The 24705-nt window shown below is 31.5% G+C and overlaps 1 protein-coding gene across 1 annotated transcript in view; it reads right to left on the bottom strand.

Annotated features, from left to right (window-relative positions):
* Positions 1 to 24705, bottom strand: part of LOC117175489 (calsenilin) — a 149479-nt gene that overhangs the window by 9519 nt on the left and 115255 nt on the right. The window contains exon 7 of the mRNA XM_033365194.1: positions 21600 to 21812. Coding sequence (XP_033221085.1) covers positions 21600 to 21812 — 213 coding nt within the window. The remainder of the gene's footprint in view (positions 1 to 21599; positions 21813 to 24705) is intronic.

Below are 24705 nucleotides of genomic sequence, written 5' to 3'. Positions count from 1 at the left end.
CATATGAAAATTGGCCTTATCCGTATCACGTTCCCATTTACGTTGTAAGCCCACGATCTATAATGGATTCCAACGATTTTGGAAGAAATTTGCTTCCTATATAAGTTAAAAATTTTTTAACAAACAATCATTCAGGCGGAAATGGGAACGGAGACAGAAATTGAGGGGTGAGAAGACGCTTATTCTGCAAGCTTTTCTTCTAATTCGATTTTCTTCATGGATGGCCCAAATTTAAGTTTTTGGTATTTAGAATTGAGAGCAAGAATAAAATTTTCTGTATTATAGTATTATTTTGTCGATACCACTAATTAAAACATAAGGAAAATAGATAAAACTTTGTTTTTATACCCCTATGCTGGAAGTTTTTTTTTTAGTCCAATTTCCTTCGGGGATGTCTCAAATTGAAGATCTTGACATTTGGAATGTAGATAAAAAACCAAATTTGCTATTTCATAGTTCTATTTTTTTATATGAGTGGTTAAACAGTAAGAAAGGTGAGAAAAATTTGGTTTTAGACCCCTATTCTAAGAGAACTGTCGGGAGAACGGTAGTGGGCTCTAGAGAGAGAGAAAACATATGAGACGTAGACCTATCTCTTTCTAGATAAAGCTGATTGGTCGAGAATATTTTCGTTGGGTGAAGTTTGGCGCAGCACAGGACCGTGCTGTGTGTCGCGAGTGTCCCAATAATGTGACTTTGATCGCACTTTTCAGAATTGATTTATTTATAATTTTAAGAAGAATTTGAGGTTACCAAGTTTTTAAAATAATCTATCTTAGACAGGTTATTTTACATGAATGTTCTTTCAAATTCAATTTATTATAACTACAAATTTCTAATGTATTGTTTATATATATTTTTTAATTAACCGTACAGATAATAATTTAGGCAATACCGCGGGCCACCAACTCCCTTGACAGAGTTCTGAAATAGATAAAGGCAGGTCTACGTCTCATATGTTTTTTCTCTCTCTAAAGCCCATTTCAGTTCTCCCCAAAGCGTTACCGGTCCCTTTCTATATGTTGATGGTTTTTTCTCATCCAGAGCAACGTGAAGTGTCGTCTACAAACTGTCAGTCACCTGTCAAGATGATTTTGTCGGGCGTTATTTGGGTGAAACCGATGTTAATAAGCAGATAAGTTATAATAATAATTACCTAACCTTTATTTCCTCCCATTTACCAGGGACTATTAGTGTTTTGGAATAAAAATTGTAATTTGCGTGTTATAATATCCAAATATTAGGTTAGTGAAAACCTACATGACATTCAAACCACCAAAGTCGGGATGTAAAAACTAAGTCGTTACCGTCTGCATTGAAATTGATGCCTCTTCGTTCGAAAAAATCTCTTCTAGATTTTCTGTATTCAAAAAAGTGAAGTTAGCTGGTGGTTGAAGTGAAAATACATAATTGTATATGTAGACGGTGATGACTTTTTCTATACATCCCGGCTTTAGTTTAAATATCGACGGCCATGACTAACCTAACGTTTGGAAGTTGCATCAGGAAGTTATCATTTGATTCTAAGTGACTAGTACACATTGTTAAATGAAAGAAAGTTAAAAATTAGGCAAATATTAGTTCAATTAGTTTCCTTATTAACAATTATTTAGTCTAATATCGCAAAGCGAATAGTTGCTTTGACAGGTGTTAAGGTGGCTGACAGCGCGGTTCAGCACTCCACAACTCTCGGCATTGAGTCAAAATTCAGTCTCCAAATGATACTTTCCCCTAGATGCCCAGATGTGCACCTACGTTCAGAGAAATACATTTGAGACTTGAAAATTGTTTCAAATGCTCATTGGGAGACCAATGAAATTTGAGCTGCAACAATTTTAACACCAGCTTTTTTCTGTGTCTGATTTTCTTTGGGAATTACTAAATTTAAGCTCGTGACATGTAAAATGAGAAAATGACAAATTTTTTAATTTAGGCTTACGCCTACGTTACCGTTCCTTCAGGACGGTTGCCGAACTCTTCTCGGGTTGATTCTTGAAATTTATTTTATAAAAATGTGGCAACATACTTTTTATAGTTATTTTCATGATCATAGGAAAAAATTCAAAAAGTGGCTTTTAGACGCCTTTTGAAAATTTAACGCTGGATTTTTCTAATCGAAGAATTTTCAATTTGTTTGCCAACAAAGATGTTTTAACGGTTATTTTCAACCTGTATTTCTTTTATTTCGCCTCAATGCCCACCTCTTCGCATTAATGGAGAAAATTTTATAACTAATCGATTGGATAGAAGAGAGAAGAGTTGAGAGGTAATTTGTCAGAAATCAGTACACTAAACTTACGAGTCGATTTATAAATTACTAGAAACGTGTTTCATGAATGAAGACGATACAAAAATAATTATCACACGTTTTAAGCAAAACGATGAAGAGATGGCATAGCAGATTGCGAATGTTCTATTTTGATTAGAAGCAGCGTGTACAAAGTGTACATGGAGGTGCAGTCGTCGGCTGTACCTGTTTTAATGAAATTGCTGCAGGCTCGATGATGGACCATTGCCTGTAAAGCGTGATTTCAATTTCTCTCAAGCCTTCACTCACATTCCCTACTCTCAAACCCCAACGATAATCGACACCAGCGGACTCGCCGAATAGCTATGCACTTGTTTTCAACTCATTATAGCTACTCATAATAGTGCTTTTATAACTACAACAGGATTAACAATACTTCAATTAATAAAAATCAAACCTTTGATTCGTGTATTTGGCTGGCGCAAATCTTTAATCGAGATGTTTTATAAATTCTAGTCGAAGTTTTCATAATATTTGAATCTTTTCATTCAAAAAATTTGTTTTAAAAGATAAAGAAAGATAAAAAATTACATGTATAGTAGACAGCGCGCTCCTACAAAAAAGGTTTCGTAGCTTAATAAGACGTTAATTAAGTCATTTAAAATTCTCCCTCACATAATTTCCCTCCACTTACTTTATCTACTTTCATCCCTTCCTCATACTATCCTACCCCTTTGCCCTTTCGCCACCCTTACTTTCATCATATCCCCTTCTTCCCCTCTCAACACTTCTTTGATTCCACAATGCCGCTCCACGCTTCCTTTACTCCCCCTCCTCGCACACACACTTCCACTCCCTTCCACTATTTCCCTCTTACTTCCCCTTTCGGGAACAAAGTACGACAGACAGACGACCGACTGAAGCTATAAGGGCTTCTGTCCGGGGCTACGAAGTCCTAAGAATGATTAAAAAAATACTATTTGCATAATTTTTTTGAAATAATTAAGGTAAATAATTTTTTCTTTAATTCTGTCGAAGTTATCTATCTTCTTTTGAAAGCCATGAAACGATTTCTAAAATTTCAAAGTTAAACAAAATGCGGGAATTTTCTTAACTTTCTAGAATATTTTAAAATAATCAAAGACTTTTGTTTGTGAGCGTAAAACAAATTTTTTCGGTGCACTCGGGGAAAACTGATACTGTAACTAAGTTCACCGAAATTCTGTGAACGCAGATTATCTTTGGGGTGCCTAGAAGTGTCCAAAACAATATATAAAGACATGAGAATAACTGGACAAGTACCAATTTTTCGAAATTTTGTTTTTAACGATTTCAAGATATTTAGGACACTATTTATCCATAAATTTCAGAAATACACATATAAAAATCATTTCTTCTTTCATTCTAGAAAAAATTATGGGAATGCCAACTGGATCAGGACCATTTATAGTTTTCCCTCCTTTAAAGACGGTAAAACTTAAAATTTTTGTTTAGGTTTCTGAAATATTGGAAATAATTTCCACATACTCACATAATTTCGACCAAGTATTATAACATGTAGCATAGAAATAATTTTACTTTTGGTTCAGTATACCAAAATTATTACCACGTTTAAAAATCCTAAAAAATTTCCTACCATATATTCGTGATTTTGTAAAAGTTACGCAGTTTTTAAATTTATGAAATGGAACTACTGGATAAGGATCATTTCGTTTTCGCACTAAAACACAGATAAAATTTATTCTAAAGTTTTAAAATCTTCGATGTAGAAAACATAGGGGACAGAAAGTTGTATGATTTCAACAACATGCTATATTTAAAGAACTACTGCAAAATATATTTTTTTTTATCCTGTACAAATTTAAATTTGCTTAGTTTAGGATTTTTTTCTATTATATAATCTTCTAGATTTGAATACATTGGAATATTATTAGAAATACTTTATTCCTTAATCATGATTCAAAAACCATGATTAAAAGTCACTAAATAAACAATAAGAAATAACATTGAACAAAAAAATAACATTAAACATAAAAATAATCATTAAATTAATTGGAAACTACTGCGATTTTACCTAAACCGCATTATGGATTCACCCGAATACAATTGAACTTACCTGAACTCCACGAAATTCATCGAAATCCATCAAATAAAATTGAAATTTAGTGGATATAAGTTGAATCACGTTGAATTATCTAGGTTTTATATTTTACATGTATATCATTTAAATTTATCTTCAATTCATTTACAGTTACTTCGAATAAGTTTGGATTAATTTTCTGTAATTAAATTGAGCTAAAACTATATTCCGTTAAAATTAATTAGAAATTTGAAATTTCAGGGTTAAAAAAACAATTTTATTCTTCATACCTTTAAAACTTTTGAGCTGATTGAAATATTTAAGTTTTCTTTCCTGAATTTGGCAAGGTTAATTATCCTTTTTCGAAGTGCACCAGAAAATTAATAAAATGTTCAAAATTCACCACGTGGCGGCAGCATTATGAAAGGATTAAAAGACGGTTTTCAAAAACCCGATTTTTTTTGCTAAATTGTTACCCGAATGTCGAAGAAATTCTGTAAGTTTTATGCGGGGAAACTTTTTTTTCGTCAAGACAATTTTTTTTCTTCTAAAAATTGAATTTCCTCATTTTTCTTACAAACGACAGAATTGACAAAATGCTCAGAAAACAGTTCGGTTACTTAAAGAAAATAAAAAACAATACTTTCTACCCTTTAATGATAATTTATGTCATTCGCGAGAAAAATTAAGAAATCCAATTTTATAAAAAAAAAAACCTCGTGGGCACAAACATGATTTGGTCTTCATAAAACTTACCGAACTTCTTCTGCATAGAATATGTCTAAATTATTCTGAAAGATTGGATAAAATAAAAATGCGTTTTTCTATTTCAATTGAAAGACACTTTTTCAAGCATTTTGTCAAACCTATTGTTTTTTTGTAAGAAAAATAAGAAAATTTCATTTTTCAAAAACAAATTCTGCTCACTAAAACAATAGCTTCGTTTGCATGAAACTTACAAGATTTCTTTTTCATTTGGGTATCAATTTAGCAAACAAATTTGAGCAATTTTTTTGTTAATTTTCCGTTAGATTTCGAAAGAAGACAATCAACCTCGCCAAAAAAAGGAAATAAAACTTTATTTTTTTTGGAAAAAAAACCCTAAAATTAAAAATATTTAAGAGGCGAATGATTCTGTGATTTGAAGTTCTACTGCCTATATATGAGTTGAAGTGAATTTCGTTTAATGTTTTTTGGAAATTTTCTAATAAATATGAATATTTTAATTAAAAAATAATAATGCTCGATTTGCAACCAAAAAATAATTTTGTTTATTAAATGTAAAATGTATATTTTTAAAACATTCGCTTCAAAAATTCGACTCAAATGGATCAAATTTTAAAGTTTATTTTACCCGTGATACTTTAACCTATTGTCCAACGTGCGAAACGGGTACACATGAAACAATACTAATGGTTTTACTGAAGCGAATATTAAAGCAAATGTAAAGCCCAGTCAATTTTCTAATTGCTTATTTTGATCACAGTTTGTAATAAAAAATTTGTTCCAGAGGAATCGTTAAAATAAATTTCATTGAAAAAGGTAAGCATTCAAAACTCCCATAAACATCAATATGATTTTTATTTAATTCAAAAAGTGCAATAAATCTTGAAAAATTGCGGTTGCAGTTGCACAATGAGCCAGATTACCGTGAATCGTTCTACTTTGGTTTTAATTAAATCCCATACGAGCAGTTATATCAATGTACGTTTTATATGACGGTTCCCCAAGTTTTTATAGCTCGAGCTAGAACTGATTAATTAGTGGTGGTTGATCGTTTGCTTCGTTAACAGTTTTACTTTTAAATGGTGAGAGGTGGGTGAATATACAGGGTGTCTAAAAAGTCCCGGGACGGTTGGATATTTCCTCAGGTAAAATATTTTTCAAAAAAGTGAAGATCATTCCTGAAGTAAATTTCAACGAGGAATTCAATAGTGATCTTCATTTAAACCCTAAAGTTGACCTTCATGGCTTTTTGAAGGTCAACTTTGTTTTTTTAAATGGAAACCCCCTTTTTTACATCTGCAATCGATAGAGCGGAAAATTCGACGTTCAGGTACGTACCCAAGTCATAGGTCAACTGTAACTTTCAAGGTCAGTTAGAGGTCATTTGAAATTAACAAAGTTTTCCAAGAGGTCAGTGTAATTCCTGAAGTAAATTTAAACGAGAAATTCATTGGTGAGCTCTGTATTGATCTTGGTTACAGCGTTTTGAATATTGTAAAATCATAAGGAAATTTTGCATTAAATGTTCCAGCTGTTTAGGTGAGAGTTCTGTTCCTCCCCAAAGAGTTATACAGTCCTATATCGTTTTTCGATAGCTAAGTCAATACATAAGGCGATACCATAAGTCATATACCGTTTTTCAATACGAATATTACGAATCGAAACTAAATTTACGTATTACGAGTACATACTTACTATTTTTCGCTAAAAGATTTTTATGGCGCAAGCTAATCTTTCGGAACAAGAGAGGGTATCTGTATTAATGATGCGTGGTTGGGGAGATCGAGTTCGATCTTATGATCAAGTTCGTTTGCTTTTTAATCGCACTTTTGGAAATGGAGAAGGGTTCAATCCTGTCTCAAAATCAACAATTGAAAGAGCTGTAAGGCGCTTTATGAATCATGGATCTATCAAGGACCTTCAGAGAACTGGTCGGCCAAAATCTGCAGGATCTGAGAAGATACAGATGGACATAGCCCAAGTATTTATTGAAAACCCACACCTTAGCTTACGTCGAGCTAGTGATGAGCGTGATGTTGCGCTTGAAACAGTTTGAAATATTTTAAAAAGCATTAATTTTCATCCTTACAAAGTTCATCTGGTACAAGAGCTCAATGAAGACGATCCTGATCGTCGGTTTGAATTTTGTGAAATTGTGATGGACAGAATTGATAGAGATCCTCTTTTCTTGTACAACTTAAAGAGCCAGTGCACATTATAATCCGCTTATTTCAAAATAAATTATCACATTTAAGTTCAATATAGAAATTTAAAGCAAAAATATATTGCAAAATACTTCTCACGCTTCAGTGAAGATGTTCGAACTGAAAACCTTGAGCTTCTTGACAAAAAGCTATGCGATTGTAAAAATGAGTTACAACATTACGAATCATCTTCCTATAAATCAAAGTAGCCTATTGCAGATTCCGATTCCGCAATTCGTCTAAGCTTTGCGGTTGCGTTGAGTATACTTTGCTCTTTAAATAACCCCAAAGATAGTAGTCGAGAGGCGTCAGATTAGGAGATCTAGCAGGTCACTCGATTTCACCCCTTCTTCCAATCCAGCTTTGAGGGAACTGAGTATCCAAATATGCTCGAACCTCCCTACCGTAATGAGCCGCTGCTCCGTCCTGCTGGAACCAAATATTTTGAAAATTATCGCCTGTAATCTCCCTTATTCTTGGTACAATATGGTTTCTGAGAAGCTCTTCATATGCACGGGCATTGAGATTACCACCGAAGAAGAAAGGGCCTATCAATATATCATTCAAGATACCGGCCCAAACATTAATTTTTTGTGGATATTGTGTGTGACTCTCCAACATCCAATCAGGATTTGTGTCGGATCAATACCTACAATTTTGCCTGTTAACTTTACCTTTTAAAGTGAAAGTAGATTCATCCGAAAATACTGTGTTGTACAAGAAAAGAGGATCTTTATCAATTCTGTCCATCAAATTTTCACAAAATTCAAACCGACGATCAGGATCGTCTTCATTGAGCTCTTATACCAGATGAACTTTATAAGGATGGAAATTAATGCTTTTTAAAATATTTTGCTCTGTCTCAGGAGCAACGTCACGCTCATCACTAACTCGACGTAAACTAAGGTGTGGGTTTTCAAGAAATGCTTGGGCTATGTCCATCTGCATCTCCTCAGAACCTGCAGATTTTGGCCGACCAGTTCTCTAAAGGTCCTTGATAGATCCATGATTCATAAAGCGCCTTACAGTTCTTTCAATTTTTGAATTTGAGACAGGATTTAACCCTTCTCCATTACGAAAAGTGCGATTAAAAAGCAAACGAACTTGATCATAAGATCGAATTCGATCTCCCCATCCACGCATCATTAATACAGATACCCTCTCTCGCTCTGAAAGTTTAGCTTGCGCCATAATAATCTTTTAGCGAAAGATAGTAAGTATGTATTCGTAATACGTAAATTTAGTCTCGATTCGTAATATTTGTATGGAAAAATGGTATAGGACTTATGGTATCGCCTTTGGTATTGACTTAGGCATCGAAAAACGGTATAAGACTGTATAACTCTTCGGGTAGGAACAGAACTCTCACCAGAACACCTGGAACTTTTAATGAAAAATTTCCTCATGATTTTACAATATTCATAACGCTGTTATCAAGATCAGTTCAGATCTCACCAATGAATTTCTCGTTGAAATTTACTTCAGGAATTACACTGACCTCTTGGAAAACTTCGTTAATTCCAAATAACCTCTAACTGACCTTGACCGTTACAATTGACCTACGACTTGGGTACGTACCTAAAAGTAGAATTTTCCGCTCTATCGATTGCAGATGTAAAAAAGGGGGTCTCCATTTAAAAAAACAAAGTTGACCTATAGAAAGCCATGGTGGTCAAATTCAAGGTCAAAATGAAGGTAACCATGGAATTCTTCGTTGAAATTTACTTCAGGAATGACTTTCACTTTTTTGAAAAATATTTCACCTGAGGAAATATCCAACCGTCCCGGGACTTTTTAGACACGCTGTATAGCTGCCTGAAAAAGCACATTTCCTTTCGCAAGGTACCAGATACTCTACGTCATTGAACAAATTGAAAATACTCTTCATTCATGAGTTGCTTCTTTTGTCTCGATATTTTTTTCAACTGTATTTAAGTTTCCTTGCCCTGAATGACTTCTTTTAAAAGTAATAGTTAGCACATTTTCGTTCAATGCTTGAACTAATTCTCCACGCGGTTGGGTAATTATCTGGTTTTATAAAGTTCAACTACCTTAGGAAATATAATTATGTCAAGCTCATTACTAGCCCACGCATAAATGTTCACAATGTTATTCAGAGTAGGAATAAAGATGAAGCATTTTCCTATTATTTGCTTTTCACAGCGTGTAAAAGATTTGCAGTATTTTTCTTTTCACTATTTCCCAATTGCCAAACATTTTTCCAAGTCATAAAAATTAAAAAATTAAAACTTTCATACCTGAAAAAATGTTGAATTTGAATCTTTTATACTTAACTACAAAATCATAGTATTTAAATCACTATAACTTCTTTAAAAATTCAAAGTATTTATAATTAAAAGAAAAAGAATTTTAATTCATGAATTCATCAAACGATTTTCTCAAAATTTTTCCGAATTTAGGCTTCTTTTTTCTTGCCTGAAAAAAGCTTAGTTCTTCACATCCTTAAATCTGAAATTCTTTAAATAACTTCAGGTTTAACAAAAGGACATATTATTATTTATTCGTAGAAATTAGCTTCAGAAGTAAACTAGGATTTACAAACCGACTCGATAAAAGTAATGCAGACCGATCGTCCTAAAGTCGTTCTACCTATTTTTTTAAAGAGTACAAGAGATTGATAAGATTTCCAGGGATTTAAAAGGATTAAAAAGATTTTACGGCAATCAAATGGATTGCCCAAGAATTAATTAAGGGATTTCATGTAATCTCAAAGATTTCAAAGTCTTTGAGAGAATATATGCAAATATACGGGATTCTAAAGAATTTCTTAAACTTCACAAGAATTTTGAATGATTTCACAGGATTTAAAAGGTTTTAGGGTATTTTTAGTGAATGCCAGGGACTTCAGAGAATGCGTGAAGTTGGCAGCTAGCCTGGTGGCTGATCCAGGCGGTGGTCACTCACAATGGCGAGTGTCTGAACATACTTTGATCCCGTTAGGAGTATACGCGAGATGGCGCAGCGATTGCACTCACCGCACCCTCACTCCGCTTGTCTGAGTTCAAAATTACCAAAATGGTCAACAGTAACCATGGTAACTGTTCGTTGTTGTTGTTTTCACCGGCAACATACTTCAAAAATAATTTCACATTCTTCTTTCTTCATAAAAACACATTTTCATGCAGAATACAGTCCAAAAACAACTAGAAATGCATAAATAATTATTCTGATAATTATTGATGTATTTCTACTAGTTTTTATATTGTTTTCTGCAATTTATTTAGTTATTAGGTCTATTATCTGAAAAGTATCTGGGTATTATCGCGATTATCTGAACGGTCATCTATTATCTTATCTCAGGGATATGAGTATACGCTAGATGGCTCCAACGTCGACTTTGTTGTGACACTTCTAAAGCATTGAGTGGCCACCGCCTGGGCTGATCACAAATACAGTTGATCAAAAAGATCAAAAACATTAGTATTTTAATATTTTTCAAAATTTATTTTATTTTTACTTTAATAAAAAATCGGACATTTTCAAATTCCATCAGCCGATGCTTTGCTGAAAAAGGTGAGGCGCATTAATTGATGTTTGAAATATCTCAAGTTGGTCAAGGGCTGTGGACAGAAGGGAATTTTGCTTGCCCTGAAAAAAATGCAATGATATCCATGTTGTTGGTATACTCCATATTAATTTAAAGCCACGGAGACTTTAATCAATATTGCGTGTAAATTAATATGGTTATGTAAACATATTTTTCAATAAACAAAAGCAAAATGCACACACCTTTATCCACAAAGGGTGTTTATACCCCGGGCTATAAGTACTATTGATTTGAACATATACATGAAAAATAAAAATACATCCGATAAGGTTCCCTTTGTGCATTCCCTTTGAGATAGTTAAGCCGGCTTTTACAATATATATGAAAATATATGGACGAGAGGACAGATCGAAAAGTGAAATAACTCGATTTATTCCACTTTATCATAAATCAGAAAAAAGAAACCTTTGATGTTTATACTTCTAATACAAAAAATAAGAGAAGGGTTGGTGTTGAATCTTCGTCGAGAGGGTAAAAAATTAATAGTTCAAGATAAAGCACGAGTTCGACAAAGAAAAGAAATTACAAAAATTAAAAACTGGGCTTGGCGAACAGAATCTCAAGAGTATCAAATTAATGTATGCAGGCAGAATAATCAAGTTATGTTCAATTTTCCCAAGAGAACAATTCTCCATTTTAGTAATGTTTCTATATACATAAAAGCATATCAGTCGTTTGGGTTATAATTTACGAGAACGATAATTAATGAGCATGGATTATTGGAATGGGTTGGTGAACTAAATCCTTATCGGTTGATATGTTAATAAGTCCAATCAAATATATTGTAATATCTATTATAGCGCCACAATGATTTATGATCGACTTTCATACATTATTTTATAATTTTAGATTTTACTAATTTAATTTAGCGTAGACTGTGTCGACTTGACTTTTAGCCTCAGCTTCAAGTTAAGGGCCAATTAAGTTTAAAGTTTAATCAGTAGGGAATTTAGCGATGCCCTAATATCGACATGTACCTAGTGGTTTATCCCTGCTTTATCTTTAGCGGCAGAATACCCGCAGTTACCGTAAATGCAGATCTTTCAGGATACGGAAGGAGTCAAAACTAGGGGTGTAACCATAACAAAGTTTGTGTTATAAGCGGATTTTTTATGGTTTGTGAGAGTGCCCCGGGGTATTTAGATGATCAGGAAGTCGACGTAATTACCACTCTGAACGAAGTTACTTTATTCTTAATATGTCTCTTGGTTCAAGAACTGGGATATAAAGTTTGCCTTCACACACTTCTTTGAAATCGAAAACCACAAACAAGAGATTCGCCCTTAAAGCTTACACTACCCCAAGTCTATAGTTTAAAACTTTGCTGTTGGAATTTCTACGTCAAGCAATGGAAACGTATATGACTCTATTTACACAGTATTCCTTTGCGGTGAAGATTGATGAATTAGTTTGTTTAGACAGACAATGTAAATAGAGAACCACGATTTTGGAGACTGCTTGGAATTAGATTTGAATTAGTTAAAAAGTTTATAAAGCGCATTCTCCTGGCTGTAAACTTTTTTTGTTCACAAATATTGCTTAGTTAATCATTATTATTTTTACTTGAAATTGTAAAAGATTTCAAGAGTTTAAAGAAATTAATTAGTGCAATTTCAGAGAAAGTATCCATTTTTTATAGAAATTCGGCAAGATTTTAAGGGGTTTTGAGTTTATAAAGAATTCCAGTAATTTCGTAATGTTTCGAAATTTTTCACGGAATTTCAGAATTTTACCTATTCTTTTAGAGATTTTAAAGGATTTATAGTGATTTTAGAGGATTATAAGGGATTTTTATAGGATTTTGAAGATTCCAAACGATTTCAAAGACTTCACGGAATCAAAAAGAATTTGAAAGGATTTTTACAGTTTTAAAAGAATTTCAAGGGATTTACAGGGAGCTTAACCTTTTTAAAGGGAATTTAAGCGTAGGCTTTGGACCCACCCCTTCGGCTTGCGGTTTCGATTCCCGCCTCGTACTCTGGGTGTGTAAAGGCATAGAGGAGAAGGTGTAAGAAAAATGTAAACCCTTAGGGAACACATTAAAAGCTTTCATTCCTAATAATGGAATTCAAAGGACTTTAAGAAATATCAACATGATTTAAAAACTGTTTAGGGTTTACAACATTTTCAAACAAGTTCTTGGGATTTCAAAGGACTGGAAAGATATGCAGGGATTCTACGAGATTTTATGTCAAAGCAACTGAAAGTTTCAAACTTGATTATTAAAAAATAAAAAAATTCATATTCGGAACTTACTGTTTTAAATTTTAGCCCCTTAATATTTGTGTAATTTAAAGTATGAAGTTTTCCACATTTAATAATTTAAAACTCAAAGCGTGCTCAATTAAAAATTATTTGTTTTAATTGCGTAACAATCAAGTATATTCGGTTTAAAATTTGTAGAATATCAAAATGAAAGTCCTAATTTTTGATCTATTTTAAAATGAATATGGTTAAAAATTAATTATTTCGAATTTGTGCGTTTAAAAATCATCAGTTTGTTTTAATCGCATTTAAATGTGAGAAATTTCAAGCACTCCATTTCACAAAACTATAACTTGAAATGTATTCCCAATTGAAAACTCCAAAATTAAAAAATGTAAACTATAAACTTGTCTGCATGGAAACCAATTTAATAAAAAAAATTAAAAATCATAGACTTTAGATAGGGACGTCCGCGAATTAAAAATCTAATTTATTTCGAAATCATTCGAAGTACCATTCCCGAGATACAAAATTTCTTCAAAATTCAAATTGTTGTGTTTGGAGGAAATCGATTAATTTTATTGAAAATCATGAAGAAGTAATTTATTGAAAGTGAATATTTCTCTTTAAATAATATTTTTCTTTACCTATGAAGTTTCTATTTTTGGTGGAATAGGGGTTTCTAGAATTTTGTAAAAATCGCTCCATACTCTCTAATTCTGAATCAGTGAAATTTCACTGATTCAAATAGCTAGAAATGGGTCACTGACAATCAGTGAAAGGTTACTTATTGAATCAGTGAAACAATCACTTTTGAGGATTGGCAGCACTATACCATTTCAATTTAGCAATCGTAATAAAATAATATTTTAGTACATAAAATCAAAGAATCATCGTAAAAACTTAAAACTCATAAATATGATCAAATATTAAAAAAGGTGGAAAGTTTCGATGCTTTTAAATGACAAACAACCTCACATATTACTTTAGTTTTAAGATTGGACTGTCATGTAAAAATCCGTTAAGTAAGTACTTCCCATACGAGTTCAAGTATATTTATCCCATAGCTAATTCAGCAGATGTACAACCCGAAAATAAAAAAAATTTATTTCATTAAGGAATTATTCTTGCTGCTGAAGTAAAAGAGTAACAATGGCGCTTAACGCTAAGTAGAAAACCTAGAAAAGGGCTAAAATTTAAAACTCGCAATTCTGCATACTTTAACTTTAAAATTAAAATCTTTTAGATTTCAATAGGGTTTTTAGGTTAACTTTTAATGATTCATAGTGTGATTTTTGTAAGGGAAATATTAAATATTCTCTATGTACAACTATATTGTTTCAAATTTTGAATATAAATTTTTATTTGGTGGGTGAAATGGTTAAAACAATTTTTTAAACAAAAATTGTTTCAAGCAAATAATTATACTTTAAGGTTAAGATTTATTGTCGGGTTTAGAGCTGACTGTTACCATAAATCTAGAGTCATCCGCAGCTCCTCTCATCCATTCCTGCCGCGTGGCGTCAATTCTTGGAAAAACTAAATCCAGAATCACTAAATCCAGATTCGGCTGTAATTATTTGTTATAAGTTTCGAACTATTTTTTACAGAAAATACTGGAGCAGATACAAAATATGTTAGAGCAATTTAACACCAAAAAAGAGATTTTTGAAATTGTCATGATTAAACAGCTTAATGAATTTAATACCTATAAACTTGTTTTCACTTATACATATAGTCGGATGCTTAAACGGTTTAATAAGTCTTAATTTTTAAGTAACTTTTTGGTATTGTGAAGGCTATTTAAGAAAAATTTGAAAAGAAATGTTCTTTGATCACTTATATGAAATAAAATATTTTTTAATCAAAGGAAAATCTCCAAAAAGTTACCAGTCGATGGGAACAGTTTTTCGTTAAATTACATAGGGCGTGTAGTAAATATTTGGACGACCATTTTCTCGAAAACAACGAAAAAGCGATTCAGCATTCTCAAATTAATAGTCAGAAAATGAGTTTCGAAGAAAGGAAGTATGAACCGGAACTAAAATTTATAATTGGCGCTCTCTAAATTTGTTTCCAGAAAGATCTCTACAAAGAACTCTTCAAATCTGTTACAAAGTAAAAAAAAAAAATAACTGGGTGCTCAAAACGCTTTACTAGCCTCTATTTCAACAACACAAACACATCTATAAATCGACTTCACACATATCAAAACATACACACTTGCAAATAAAGTATTTTCCGAGTTCTTTCTAATTTTGCGGAACTCCGTTCTCCAGTTCATATAATGCAGTTCTTTATAAAAACTCTCAGTATCTCTAAATTGCTTTCTACGAATCTTTTGAACACTTTTGAACGATTTATTCCACAATAATTAACTAAGAAACTTTTTTGAAATAACGCCTCAATAATTTTACGGTTTATCTTAAATGTTTTGGAAATTATATAAAACTCTGCTCAGTTAATGTTTATATCGGCTGCTCATGAATAAGTTCCATAATCTTGATCAAACTTTTTTCCATGATGGTACCTTTATTTTTATTTTTATTCAATTTTGCTACTACATTAAAAAAATTGTATACAAGTATTGACACTATGCCTGACATTAAAAAAACGTAAAAGAAAAAAATGTATGAAAGATAAATAGTAATGATTGATAATTTGCGACATAAAAAAGAGAACACAACGATCGTTAGATTCTGTTAAAAAATTCTGTTCTATAGAAGATAACAGATATTGCTGTAAAGCTAACAGATGGTTAAAAGAAGTGCTTGTTTCTTCGCTTCTTCCATCACCACTTTTTTGTTACTATTCCGTAAGATTGGATATACCTTTCGACAAACACTTGCTATTACTGTCCTATACTACAAGAGCGTGCGCAGCAGGCTAGATTTTGAAACATCTTCGATCAATGGGAATTTAACGAGTTAAACTTTTATATACGGTGGCCTTTGAACCCTTGTGTACATGTTTGAATGTAAGTGGAGTTTAAATTAAAATTTCGCTTGGGGCCTCTAAATAGTCGTTATTTAGCCTAATTGTAACCAGATAATGTATCTAGAATTTATTAAAAAATTTATTTTAAAAATAGAATCGGCTTCAAAGTATAGTGCATACGTCGCGGACGTGAAAAAATTCTGTGAAAAAATGCATCACAAAATTATCACTTGCAGAATTTTTGAAGAATTATTGAAGAAAACTGTACTGATTTTTTTCTCGAAAATCGCGAAAAAACGCATATTACTGCTTCGAAAAATTAATACTCAGGTAAATCTTTCATTAAAAAATCTGCTCGCTTTGCGGGCATATTCTCATGGCGCGCAGCTCGCTTCGCTCGCAAGTTTGAGCGTGCCTAGGGTGCGCGGCGGATGAATCTCACAATTGGCGCTGAATAATGGGTTACCTCGCGCTTCGCGCTCGGAAATTTATTCTTTGCATTTGTAATGCTCGAATAAAACTTTATCAAAAAGATCTCTTTTAGATGGCAGTATTTTTATGCAGCTTGATATTTTGAATTGTCAACTTAATTAAGTATGGTCAAAGATTAGGTTTTTTAAAGCTCTGTAGGCTTTGAGGTTCACATTTTCATCGTCAGACTCGCGCTGCACGCTCGATTTTCGACAGACATTTGTTAACAGATTTTGTTGAATCTTTTCTTTCTCCGGAACTTTCGTCGTTTTTCCACACATGTTTTTATTCTTTATTTTATTTTCAATGTTACTTTTCACGAATAAAACAAATACTACGCATCCTAACAAGAAGTGATTCTGAACGAAATTGTAGATTGTTTTTGGGATAATAAATTTTGGTTAATTCATCTTTTTTCTTATCCTACATAGTTTGACCACAAAATGGAATTTTTGATTTTTCATAATTGTGTGTACAATCAAAATTTGAATTTTCGACTTTACAAGAAAATCCAAAAATTTGTCATGATAATCTTGTAGGCCTTACGAAAAGCAATGTTTTTCTTCTCTTGACTTTTTTTCATATTGCGGGTTTTTTGGCTTAAAATTTTGAAAATGCTATAACTGAGAATTTTCTCCTAATCCAAAAAAAAAAATATTAGGATAAATTGTTTGTCCTCTTTAATCCTATAAATATCCGTACATAGAATTTTCAAATTCAGAAGAAAAGTGGTATCAAAAATTTTCAAAAGTCCTTTCTCTTAGGACCTGAAAAAAGTGTGCCGAAGATGGATTTAATCCGTTCATTTTTTTCGAGAGTTATCGTGTTTGCGGAAGGACGGCCGGACGGACAGACAGACAGATCTTCGGAATTCTTCGGAATGCCCATCTTCTCCCGTTACAAAAACCACATGACAACCACATGAGAGACTACAACCCATAGGAACCCAGGAGATTTTAACAAAATTTCTACTAAGGATTTTTAACAATAAATTCAAACGTCGGGGTAATTTTATAGAAATTTATTTTTAAAATTGTCTAAAGAACATTAGGAATTCTTATTATATTAAATATCATTTAAATTTTAAGAAAACTTTAAAATTTGCACTAATTTTGCAATATTTTCTTGAAAGATTGACAAAATAAATTTAACTAGGCTCATTTTATAAATAATTCAAATAACTTTAAACCTACTTCAGATGGAAAAATTTAACTCATATCATGAAAATGAAAAAACTGAAGCTGGCATCAATAAACAGGTGGTGTCATACTTGTGATCGGAAATGTAGTTTCGAATAATATTTAGCACTTTAGTCTGTGATTGAAGATAAGTTTGCCACGTATAAATAAATAATTAGTTTCTTCCCGGCATAAATTAGGTGTATTTATATTGTTAAAATTCTCAGTTATGTACGTTAGTTTGGGAAATATTACAAAAAGATATCTTTAAATTGTTTTGAGGAAAAACCGTGGTCGGAAAAAAAACGCGGGAATTTTAAGTTGACTGATCTCCAGACACCTTATAATTTAAATATAAAAAATTAGTTTATATCGAAAAAATTGTTCTGTTTTCTTTTTTGTTTGTATAATATCATTATTGTGTGTATTCTTATTTCTTATTTATGACTTTTTGATTTAATTGCTTTATTTTAATAACAAATACTTTTACTAGCTCTCTGTTAAGTTCCACTAGATTTATTTTGAACTAAAAAATACAATTTGAAAAAAAATTGGGCAAAATTGTTTTATTACAAAAGTGCTCTGTATGTGGAGAATGAAAATGTGTCAGTACAAATCTAGATAACTAAGATTCATCCGAAAATGGTTTAATTGCAAAAAAATTTCTTAAAAATTTATATACACGCCGTATTAAAAATATTTATTTAACTGATCATTTTTCTTTTATAGTAATAAATCAATGTTTTAATTAAATTTTTAACATATATTTTCATAGCGTGGTAATAATTTTGTCCTTTCTTCAGCATTAAAACTTTTTGAAATTTTTTTCGTTTATTGACGAAAAATAATAATTTCCTTCTATTCACAGGCATATCAGCGAAAAATGGTTTGTCACATTGCGATACCGTCATACTAAATTATGATTTTCTCTGCATAGAATAATTTTGTTATTGTTAGGCTATTTTTATTCTTATTCAGCGTCTTCATATCTTGTAAGTATGTTTTTTATCGTTTGTAAATAATTTAAAGTTTGACTTTAATCGCTAAAACAACAGAGTTTCAACACTTTTGTGAATGTAACCGGCAAATTATTGTACGATTTACTGGGAATAAGTCAATCTTTTTAAATCAAACTTTTTTTATCCGGATTTAGAAACGCAATATCTTGTAAGAAAGTTTTGAGTGTTAATTTAGATTAAAGATCGCTTTATTATCGGAATCCGCAGCTGAGCATTCTTCAATTTGTAGTCAGTGTAACTTTTACATCTATTTACTCGAGACTAGATAACTTTTTGATATAAAGTTTTAGGCATCCGTGAAAAATTTCAATTTTGTTGGTTATCTAGTTAAATTCAAATAATTAACTTTGTGTTTGGAATTCTTCTGCGTGTTTAAAGTTTGTATTTGTTTCTAATAGAGATTTGTTCTGATTTCAAGGTGTCTGTCAATCCATTTACATAATGTTCCGAGCGACGTTGGCTGAGACAGACGTAGGCGACGATATTGATGTTTGCCAACCAGAATCAAAAGGGGATGAGGTAGATTAACGCGGCCCTATGTGTTATTATTCTGGAATGATAAGTTGGTAATTATAGTCTCCTTGTGAAATTGCCTGTGTCTGCTTTTCATTATCTCTTGTTCAGAATCAAGTATGTCTATTTATACAATTTGTAAATGAATAGAATATATGATATGAGAGAATTTATAATTCTATGAAATTGGACCTGTTGCTGGATTAGTAAAACACCATAAATTACTTTCCATTTATTTCCTATGAACCCCAGGTTTCTAACGCCTGACTAAAGCTTGGCTTGTACTACTTAATCATGTTAATTATCACAGAAAATTTGATAGAAACGATTTTATAACCAGATAATTTAAAAGAAAAAATTAAACGATTGTTTCAAGATCTTTGAGAGTTTACCCAGAGTTGATTTTTTCCCCGGATAACAGACCCCGGATTACAGATCCCAGATTCTCATCACGTGCTATTCGTTTCTTTGTCGGGTTTTATTCGATCCCTTATGTTATTCAAGGCAACCAAAGTCGTAAATAAGATTTATTTGTGCTATTAATAAGGCTTAAGATAGGATCAGAGAAATTGTATTATTTTGAATATATATAATACATAATAATTCAACAATTTCAAACTTCTTTTAAAAACTGAAAGATTCTTAAATTTGAACGCTAAAACTAATCCGTTAAATATAATTAATTTTCAAATTGTTTATCATCATGACGAAAAAAAAGTTTCGCCCGAATAAAACTTACAAAATTTCTTCGTCATTCGAGTACCCAATTTAGTATTAAAAAAATCGGGTTTTTGCAAATCGTCTTTTGAATATTTTTATAATGCTACCACCATGTTATGAATTTCAAACATTCTATTATTTTGTTGTGTATTTGGAATGAGGATAACTAACCTGACCAAATCTAGGCAAGAAAACTTAAATATTGCAATGCACTCAAAAATTTCTATTGAGTTCGGCACCCACCTTAAACTGTAGGTCCCCCTCCTACCGCCAAGTAAGTGTGTGGGGGATGTGCAAAGGAATAGGAAAGGAGGTACAAGAAAAATGTTAACCTTCAGATGACACATTAGAAGCTTCCATTAATAAAGACTAACAACATTTCTAACAAGAAAATCTCAAAAAACGAAGATCTTCTTCAAATTTGAACAGCAACCATTTTTTTAGCTTTAAATGATTAATAAAAATATTTCAAAGCAAGCAAATTTATAACTTTTAGTGATAATTTCGCTCAAATATTTCTTAACTTCCCTAATTGACTTTTAAGTTTCAAAAAATCGCCAAAAGTCGACTTTTTCGCTATTTTTTTTAGAGCTACTGTAAATTTCTCGACTATTTGACAATATAATGTTGATATACATTAATGTTAATGTATTTGGAATATGTTGCAACAATAATAATGTATAAGAAATGTTGACATGAAAATAATTTTGATTGACTTTGAATTACAAGAAAATATTTAAAAGTGATATATTGCTCTTTATTTGACAATAAAATTAATTTTCGGTATATGAATTATAGAAGAAATTGTTCGAAGCAAGTGGGTTTGCACCTACATAGCAAAAAATCATTTTAATTAATTATTTAATTTTAATTGAATAATTATTTCTTAATGAATAATAATTTTTAATTATTAATTAATAATTATATAATGAATTATTTTCTATGTTGCTACAAATCCGTTTGCTTGTAACTATTTTTACTGATAATTTATTTAACGAAAATTAAATATATTGCCCAATAAAGAGCAATATATCACTATTAACTATTTTCTTGTAATTCAAAGTCAATAAAAATTATTTTAATGTCAACACTCTTTATATATTATTGTTACAACATATTCAAAATAAATTCTTATTCATGTATATCCCACATTACATGGTCAAATAGTTGAGAAATTTATCGTGACTCTAAGAAAATAGCAAAAAAGTCGACTTTTTTCGATTTTTTGAAATTTCAAAGTCAATTAGGGACAGTTAAAAATACATTAACGGAATTATCACTATACAGTTCTAACTCGGCTTGCTTTGAACTTTTTTGATTGATAATTTATATTGAAAAAAAAATTTTTGATGTTTAAATTTGAAGAAGTGCTTAATTTTTTTGAGATTTTTAGCTATATCTACGATGCGGAGAAAGAAGGAATTTTTTTTATGAAACATTAGGGGAGTGATTTTGACTGCCAAAAGACAGTTTTCATTGCTATTAGAAATTTGCACAAACAACTTTTTGGTTTTCGATACGCCCTATTGGACAGTAACCATCTTAACATTAATTGGCTATAATTAATGAATGGTTTGCATGGAATGGTGGTATTAATAATAATGAGTTGCTCGGTTTTCTCATTGTGTCCCAGTTAGTCTCCTTTAACGGTACTTTTAAAAGTTTCAAATAGAAAGGGATTTAGAATAATATAAATGGATAATGTATTAATCCTAGTAGAAATTCCTTACCAGAAACATTCTATCTACTTTTTCACGAACGTTGTCATGGTTTAGATTCTGATCAGCGAATTTTCCCATCAGCTCGTAAACTGCAGTAACAATATCCGTCATTTCTTCCCTCGTGATACATCCATCGCCATTGATGTCATATAGAGAAAACGTCCACCTCAATTTTTCGTCCATCGATCCTCGGGATAGTATGCTCAGACCCGTAACGAAATCCTGCAAAATAAAAATTCAAAAAAATGTTATTCTAAATTGCGAAGGAGTTGAATTTTATTTTTCGCTTAAAAATATAAGAAATTTGACTCCACATTAGTTCATAAAATATTTAACAAAAAATTGTGTAGTCAAATCTATGAATCATTTGGTAAAATACGTAGAGCTGCTTGAGAGAGTGAGAGAGAGGAAGTGGGGGGAATAAATTTGTGATCGCGAAGCTAATTAATCATGAGAGACAGCACCGAGTCTAATGTCAAAATTAATCCATGAATGTCAACTTAGAAATTACACTCGTGACTGGTCGTAAAATTGCGGAGGCTCCAAAACGACCTTAAGAGCTTCTATAGTTCCTCCACGTGCATGGCGTTTTCTATTTGTACTTGAACGTACCACTGACATTTATTTATGACTTCCGTAATTTGATTATTATAGTATAGTATTAAAATATATACTTTGCTGGAAAAAGGATAAAAAGAGAAGGTAAAAGAAAAGATGAAAAGTAATTTTTCTTTAGAAGGTCCCAGTAAAAATGTTAAACCACAACTTTCATTAAAAATTTGTCGTATATTTTCAAAAAAAAAATCCATATGTGGTGTCGAATCTCTCGAATCTTTCGTTTTCGAGTTGATTACGGATTTTAAATTCTTGACCTTTCAAGATAATGAATACGTCTTATTTGATCTTTTATCGCGAAACATCAAGAAATAAGTCCTACAATTCGCATACGGACATAAGATGAACTTGAAAAATCAGAAAGTATCTGTATATCGCGCAAAAATGATAAAAATATGATTGATCTTTTCGTGGGTCTGACAAAAGCCATGGCTGTACTACTTACTATTCGAAACATCTTTTTAAATAATATAGCGCAAGTTTCATTTTTTGTCGAATATTCTATTATATTTAGTTAGCGTGCAAGGAGAAACCTTTTGCTGCAATATTTGCTAAAAATCAGACTATATTTTACTATTTTTAGTTTGCAATGGAGGGACATAGCGGAACTTTTGTAATGTTTACTACAACGAGTAGTAACTAGTAACTACATGCCAAACTACAAAATTCATTGGAATAAAATTTAAAAATGTTACATTTATTTCAAAAAAGGTTTGAAGTATTGACAAGGCTCGGTAGTAAACCAGAAAGCAATGTGTTATTATAGCCACTTATTATATAATATATAAGCGACTTATTAAAAATTGGTGCAGTCAGATTAGCAGACGAAAAAAAACCCCAACATGTGCCGCATCGCCTTGAAGGTTACGACACACGTATCCTTCACACGAGCATACGACGTAAATGCAGATTTATTTATTTTGGGATGTTGAACTCTTTCGCACTATTATATTTATTTAAATTACAATTCTACAGTACACATGATTTTATATAGTTTCTACATCGTTATATACATGCAGGAATATTATATTACAAGCTGAAACAGAAAAATGCGATTAAAATAAAGCTGGTAGGAATCAAACACGGGTCTCCAACGCGGCAGCACGGCGATATTCCATTCTGCTAAACCAGATATTGTGATCCAGAAATTTATCGTCCTTATGAGGTAAATGCTAGCACTCAAATTGATTTCCATTAAATTATTAATTAATTGTTCACAGTGATGGCATTTTTAAAATTCTAAGCACTATAACTTAACGTAATCAAATATTCTAATATCGAGGTTTAAAAATAATGTTTTGCTCTCTGTGGAAAATTTGGTTTTTCAATTGTAAGTTTTCGAATTATCCTAATTTATTGTAATAAGGATCTTTGCATCAAACCAAATTGAGTGATTGATAAATTTAAGGAATTTCAGTAGAGCGTTGGTCGGCTGACATTGTTTATTCTCGGCTGCACTCGGTCCAACGCTAGGCTCACTTACGAAGTCACTTACTAATATTCGAGAGCAATCTGCCGAATTTTCCATACTCCATAATACAAAAAATAGAAAGTGTCATAGTATAATTCATATTCCTACAGACAATAGCAATTGCTCTTACAAATGTAGTCTTTTATGTTATTTGAGGTATTAATTACTTCTACTCTTTTTATATAATTTAATCATATCTCTACTAATTTATCCTATCTAGGATTTTATTATAAAAAATACTCAGACTTCGTATTGTCAACAGGAAAATTTCATATAAAAATAGCATGGCTTACGATTATTGTATTAAAATATGCGAATAATCGCCTTGATCCCTCGAATGTAACCTAATTTAGTAATTTTTCCAATACTAAATTTCTCAGTGTGTACTTTTAACACGTTTTTTATGTAAAAAAAGATAACTCTTTAATAGTTATGTATTAACAGATTTCTATCTCCAGCTTTAAAAAAAACTGAGATTTCAGTAATTTTGTCGCTCCACAAAAAGTTGTTATTCTTTAGAACTGGGAATAACACTGCCGTCCTGATAAAGGAACACTCATCTGCATTTTAGACGATCCGAGATATTCAATAAAACGCGTTTGCATCTGTACCTTTTAACGTATGAGATTTTTTTAAAAGAAAACTACTGTTCTTGGGTAAATCAGACATGCTCTATTCATTAAAACAAAACAAAAAATGGCGAATTCCAATTATTTATATGCAAAACTGTAGATAGGCTAAATATTAATGCAAAAATTCGCCGAGAATCCTGCTTTCGGTAGATAGGCCTAAGCCTATCTACCGAAAGCAGGAATCCGCCTTGAAGAAGCTTCGAGTTTCCTGCTGAAAAAACTTAACAACTACAAATTTTCCAAAAATTAATTAAAAAATAAAATTAAGTTGCAATTATTAATTTATTATTAAATTAACAAATCAGTAATTAATTAAAAAATAAAATTAAGTTGCAATTATTAATTTATTATTAAATGAACGAATCAGTACAAACAAATCAGTGTAGAACTAACATTT

The sequence above is a fragment of the Belonocnema kinseyi genome, chromosome 6 (assembly GCF_010883055.1).
Source record: "Belonocnema kinseyi isolate 2016_QV_RU_SX_M_011 chromosome 6, B_treatae_v1, whole genome shotgun sequence".
Lineage (NCBI taxonomy): Eukaryota > Metazoa > Arthropoda > Insecta > Hymenoptera > Cynipidae > Belonocnema > Belonocnema kinseyi.
The sequence above is the reverse complement of the archived record's forward strand: the minus strand, read 5'-3'. Positions and strand labels throughout refer to the sequence as shown.